Raw genomic sequence first — 6,187 nt, 5'->3', positions numbered from 1 at the left:
TAGTAGCTATAGGAACTTAGTTTATTTTTAGATTTAGCATACAACTTTTCAACAATATCTCAAGACGAGTTACACTGACGTGGCTTACAATCTGTGTCTTGTTTGCTACTTTGCTTACATGGATGAAGTCCATGCAATAAAATTAATTATGTCCTTGAAGGCAGTGGGGCTGCAGGCTCTGAAGCTTCACACTTGCCACTTCTCTTCTCCTAGGAGGGGGATTCTTCTTGCTAAGTCTCTTAGATTCCTCCCCTCCTAGGTTTGCTCGGGGAGAAACCTCCTCAGCTGCTGCAGAGGGACAGAGAGTGAGAAAGACGGCTTGTTAGAGTAGTGCTTTTCAAGCCAGTCCTCGGGGCACAACCAGGTTTTCAGGATAACCATAACGAATGATTGAATGGGCTGCCTCTTTGATATGCAGATCTATCTCATCCATATTCGTTGTGGCTCAGTGTGCCCTGAGAACTGGGTGGGTTGAGGTACTGGCAGAATTCTGCACAAAATGTTTTGAAACTTCTGCGCCTATTTCAAAATTCTACAAAGTTTATTTGCAGTGTTTTGCGTAGAATTTTCTCCAGGACTGAAATTCCTTCCTTCAGGTTCCGGCCTCCTCGGTTCCTTCTCTCACTCCAACTGCTGTTCTGTCTCCCTCTAAATCCCACCCCTCTCTCACTTAGCCCCCATAGTCTGGCATCTCTCTCTCCCTCTCTCCACTGGCTAAGAATCTCTTCCTCCCTTCCCACCCCCTTCCTGGTCTTGGTCACCCTCTCTTCCCCCCTGCCCCCACTTGTGGTCCAGCATCCATGTCTCCTCACCCAACTACCTCACTTGCTTACACCCTGAATCCCTTCCAAATTCCCCATGGCCTGGCATCTCTCTTTCCCTCTCTCCATGGCCAAGCTTCTCTTCCTTCTCAACCCCCTTTCTAGTCGGGCTGGGCCTTCTCACTTCCTCCCCCTCCCCCTCCTGCTTACAAGTCTAGCATCCATGTCCTCTCTCCCTTCTCCTTCCCCTGCAGATCTAGCATCCATGTCCTCTCCCCCTTCTCCTTCCCCTGCAGATCTAGCATCCATGTCCCCTCCTCTTCCACCACCCTCCCCCCACATGCAGTCCAGCATCCATGTCTCCTCCTCGTGGGGCTAGCATCCATGTTGCTGTCCTGCATCCTCCCCCTCCTCATATGGATCTGGCCTCTCTCTGACTGACTCTCCCACCCCCCGTGACAGCCGACATACCTGCAGGCCTCCCAAACCAGCAACTGCATTGGTGGACGGCCAGCAGTGCTGTGAACAGGCTGCTTGTGGCTGCCTCGCCAGGGCCTTCCCTCTGTCACGTCCATCTACAGAAAGTGATGCATCAGAGGGAGGGCCCTGGCGGGGCCGTCCACAAGCAGCCTGTTCACAGTACTGCCTCTGCCAGCCAGCCACCACTGCTGCTGCATGCTTTAGGAGGCCTACACATGTGTCGACTCTTATGGGGTGGGGGGTTCAGTCGGTCAGGGAGAGGATGGGGGGGGGGGCAGAACAGAAAGTCTGCAGAATTCTGCCAGTAGGCTGAGGTCATGTTGGGTGGGGGGTACAGAAAACTAGAACAGGCGAGTCTGAACAGGATATAATGAGGAAACTAAGGGGCGAGAGGGTATCTTACCTGGTTTGCACATCTTCATTTCCCTGGAATTCACAGTATTCTGAAAGAGAGAGGGAGGAGTACAGACCACAGTTAGCAGGTGATGCTGCCCCGCGGAACCCATATAGCAAGGTGCTGGCCAATCGACATGCAAATCTCTCACGTGAATATTCATGATGGATATCCTGAAAACCTGACTAGTGGGGGAGCCCAAAGAACAGGTGTAGGGATTACTGGGTTGAAGAGAACTTTCAGAGTTTGGTGTTGAGCCCTAACAGGGTCTGAAGGAAAAGCTTTGAGTTTTTGTGACAAGAGTAGGTGAGCTGTAAAGATTGTCACTTGCCCTGAGTCTGTGGGAGCAGCAGAATCTCCTTCAATCTGGAACAACTGGCCGCCTTTTTAAAGTCCTCCACGCATGCCTCGGGCAACTGTGGAGATCGAGCTGTGAGAGAGGAAAACAGGTTAATGACAGCTGGATTATATAAAGGTCCAAACGTGCTGTGCTGATAAGAGAACATAAGAGATGGGACAGACCAAAGGCCCATCAATGGTGACCAACCCAGTCACAAGATAACAAAGAGTAAAACAGGGTTTATGCTGCTTATCCTAGAAATAAGCAGTGGATTTTCTGAAGTCCATCTTAATAATGGTTTACGGACTTTTAGGAAATGAGCCAAACCTGGTTTTTTTTTTTTAAACCCTGCTAAGCTAACTGCTTTCATCACATTCTCTGGTAACAAATTCCAGAGTTTAATTACATGTTGCGTGAAGTTTCAAGTTTCAAGTTTATTCGGATTTTATATACCGCCTATCAAGGTTATCTAAGCGGTTTTTACAATCAGGTACTCAAGCGTTTTCCCTCTCTGTCCTGGTGGGCTCACAATCTATCTAACGTACCTGGGGCTATGGAGGATTAAGTGACTTGCCCAGGGTCACAAGGAGCAGCGTGGGGTTTGAACCCATAACCCCAGGATGCTGAGGCTGTAGATCCAACCACTGCGCCACACACTCTCTTCATTTTAAACATACTACTTAGTAGCTTCATCCCATGCCCCCTAGTCCTAGTATTATTGGAAAGAGTGAACAAGCGATTCACATCTACCTTTTCCACTCCACTCAGTATTTTATAGACCTCTATCATATCACCCTTGAGCCCCCTCTTCTCCAAGCTGAAGAGCCCTAGCCACTTTAGCCTTTCCTCATAGGGAAGTTTTTCCACCCGTTTATCATTTTCATTGGCCTTCTCTGGACCTCTGGAGGACTCTCTCACACACATAGAAATGGAAATAGGAGATTACACTCACAGTAGAGCAGTAGTCTTTTCACTTTAAGGTCTGTCTCTTGCAGGATGATACAGTCTGGGCAGGTACAGGAGAACAGCTCTGTTATTCTGTCTGTACGACCTGGAAAGGGGAGCAGGGAGTGAAGAACTGGGTCAGGAACTCTCAACCTCCTTAAGTATGTCCCCTTCTTTCAGCCATCGCTCCTCTGGCACCAGTGACCTGCCTTTTCCATGACTGATAAGAGAGTCTTACTTCCTATAACTGGAAGCAGAATTTCTGTGGGGTCCCTTACAAGGAGAATGTCGTACCTTTAGTTTGTAAGTCTGTGCTGCCTTCTGTAACCAGGTAAATCCATTCACGGGGCATACAGGAACCATTGTTTCTGTGTACAAGAGAGAGAAAGATGGAGGGAAGGACACACAGAGAACAAAGAGAGACAGGGAGAGGGGGGGAGACAGGCAGAGAGGGATAGATGCGGGGGAGGAAAAGAGAGAGATGGAGGTAGGGAAAGGGATGGATGGATGGACAGACAGTCCAGAGAGACAGAAGTAGGACAGAGGTTGACGGAGATGGAGGTAGGGAATGGGAGGTGAGGAGACAGAGAGAAAGATGAGGGTGAGAAGAAAACATAGAGGGGGATAAAGAGAGACAGATTTTAATGATTAGATACATAGCTATTTCCAGTCCTAGCCCTGACTCCTGAGGTATGAGCCCTGTCCTTTACCACAATTTCAAGTTCCCAACACTGAGCCTGCCGCTTCCTGGCATGGAAGAGAACGAGGGACAACTAATGGAACAAAGTAGCCGTCAGGAGGAAGTTAAGTGAAGAGCTGAAGGCCAAAGAGAAGTAGTATGCCTTTAATTGTGCCTTGAAGGTTACAAATTATTTATCTGAACCAAGGTAAAAAGGCAAAGAATTCCAGAGAGTAGCAGCCATAATGCAGAATGAAGAATTCCTATGGAAATCCAGAAATAGTTGTCTAAATGAGGCAATGACTCACAACTGCTGCCAAACCCTGCTTCCCGGGATACTTACGCCCTGATCCGTGCTGTCAGGAGCAGTCGATTTGGCTGCAGGTCCTCCTGGATTCTGAACCGTGTGTTATCCATGCTGGTAAACGCCTCCAGCGATGGGTCGCCTGGCCCTGCAGCCGCTGCAGCTATGAAGTACCATGACCCGAAGTACTGGGAAGGGAACTGTGAGACAATTAGAGAGCCGGGCAAATGTGGCCGGGGAGACTTCTCTGAAAAACGACGTCAGGTCTCCCTTAATACCACACACACTATACAGGGCTGTAATACCACACACACATTTTAGCCTGAAGACTGGGCCGGTCTCCTTTAACTGCAGGTAGTCCCCGAGTTACAGACGCCTGACTTAAGTACGACTCGTACTTAAGAACACGGTTGTGGCTGCATTTGATTTCACTGAGCGGTATTTCCAGTGGCCTAGATTCCTACACTTCTCCTGTAGCAGATTCAGGAATGATGCGTGGCCACATTATGAACGGTGTGTGGTTGTGTGTGCTGTACCTTACAGGGAACACTGGTAGATACAGTTGTCCCTTTTGTCAGCTGGGAGCAGAGGTTAAGCAGCAAGAACATAAGCAATGCCTCTGCTGGGTCAGACCTGAGGTCCATCGCGCCCAGCAGTCCGCTCACGCGGCGGCCCAACAGGTCCAGGACCTGTGTAGTAATCCTCTATCTATACCCCTATATCCCCTTTTCCATGTTGAGTTATATATAAGAACATAAGAAGTTGTCCCCGCTGAGTCAGACCAGAGGTCCATCTTGCTCAGCGGTCCACTCCCGCGGCGGCCCATCAATCCTAGTGCCTGAACAGTGGTCCCTGATTAATTTTGTAACTTACCTCTAATTCCATCCCTATAATCTACCTTTACTCTTATCTGTACCCCTCAATGCCTTTGTCTTCCAAGTACCTATCCAAAGCTTCTTTGAACCCCTGTAGCGTGCTCCTGTTTATTACATCCTCTGGTAGCGCGTTCCATGTATCCACCACCCTCTGGGTGAAAAAGAACTTCCTGGCGTTTGTTCTAAACCTCTCCCCTTTCAATTTCTCTGAGTGCCCCCTTGTACTTATTGATCCCCTTAATTTGAAAAATCTGTCCCTGTCTATTTTTTCTATGCCCTTCATGATCTTGAAGATTTCTATCATGTCTCCGACTTAAGAACAGCTTTAAAAACGTAACTTGTTCTTAACCCGGGGATTACACACACACACACTGATTTCAGCTGCAGCAAATGATCTGTGTCTGGCAGAATTCCTGTTTTTTTTCCCCCTTGGCCTTTTAACTCGGTGCCTGCTGTAACGTGGGTGGCTGGTGTTGACATTTTTTGCCAATTCAAGGTTACATTGCTATTGCTACCTCATGTACTCGTTTAATTTTTCCTGACATTCAATTTCTTTTCTTCAAGTTTGTAAATCTATATTTTTGTCAATAAAAATATTTAAAATCTCTAAATGAAAAAGAAAAGAACTCCGTCATAAAAAGAAAAGCCTATCCCCAAGCTTCCCATAATCAGACCCAAAAAAAGACACCATCAAGCACACATACACAATTTTTTTTTAAAAAAAGAGTTCCAGTATTCAAAAACAATTAGACCCCAGCGGCTCTCCCTCTGACGTCACTTACTATGCGCGGCACCTGGAAGTGACATCAGCGGGAAGGCTGACGCGTGCTGCGAGGCACGAGTTGAAACTCTTGCTCGCGGCAGCGAAAAACTGGAGGTGCGGGGGAAGGGAAGGCACTGGTCTCAGGTTCTAATTCCACCCCTGTTCCCACCAGGAACCTAAGCGATCTTACCTCCAGTCGATTGATTTCACCGGCTGACAGCTTTCCTGCCTCCTCACATACAGTAAACAGGTCCACCAAAGAACCGTAAAGATACAAAAGAAAAGACAAGACCTGCCGAAGCATACTTGGAGCTGATCTCGCTGTCGGCCTTTGAGCCTCTGGGTTCTGCCTGGCTATGGGGATGAGGGCTGTCTTTCAGGGTCTGCTCTTCTCTCTTGGACCCTCCCTCTGTAATGATTAACCTGGATTGCATTTATTTGTCTTTGACTAGGTCCTAGGACAGCAGTAATTTCTCCCCTCTCAGGAGTTTAACCCAATGACAGCTGGGTCCTCTGTTCACTCCGGGGTCCTACACAGCACTAGCGCACTCCCAGGAAGACTTTCTAATTATGAAAACATGATGCTGTGTACCACTCTTCAAATTTAATAATACAACAGAGCAGTTTATAATAATAAAAATACAGT

General features: G+C 47.9%; 1 protein-coding gene across 2 annotated transcripts; it reads right to left on the bottom strand.

Annotated features, from left to right (window-relative positions):
* APOM (apolipoprotein M) lies at positions 1-5,915 on the bottom strand. Of its 2 annotated transcripts, none has more exons than XM_033916991.1 (7): positions 5,732-5,915; positions 3,943-4,103; positions 3,215-3,288; positions 2,928-3,026; positions 1,967-2,065; positions 1,645-1,684; positions 1-288 (listed from the first exon to the last, which is right to left on the bottom strand). In XM_033916991.1, exons 1-7 carry the CDS (start codon positions 5,843-5,845, stop codon positions 282-284), a joined length of 594 nt encoding a protein of 197 aa, XP_033772882.1. In that variant the 5' UTR covers positions 5,846-5,915; the 3' UTR covers positions 1-281. The 2 variants fall into 2 exon arrangements, with proteins under 2 accessions (XP_033772882.1, XP_033772883.1); XM_033916992.1 differs by having other exon boundaries at positions 3,943-4,091.
* Positions 5,916-6,187: the final 272 nt, after the last annotated feature.

This window comes from Geotrypetes seraphini, chromosome 12, assembly GCF_902459505.1.
Source record: "Geotrypetes seraphini chromosome 12, aGeoSer1.1, whole genome shotgun sequence".
NCBI lineage: Eukaryota > Metazoa > Chordata > Amphibia > Gymnophiona > Dermophiidae > Geotrypetes > Geotrypetes seraphini.
The sequence above is the reverse complement of the archived record's forward strand: the minus strand, read 5'-3'. Positions and strand labels throughout refer to the sequence as shown.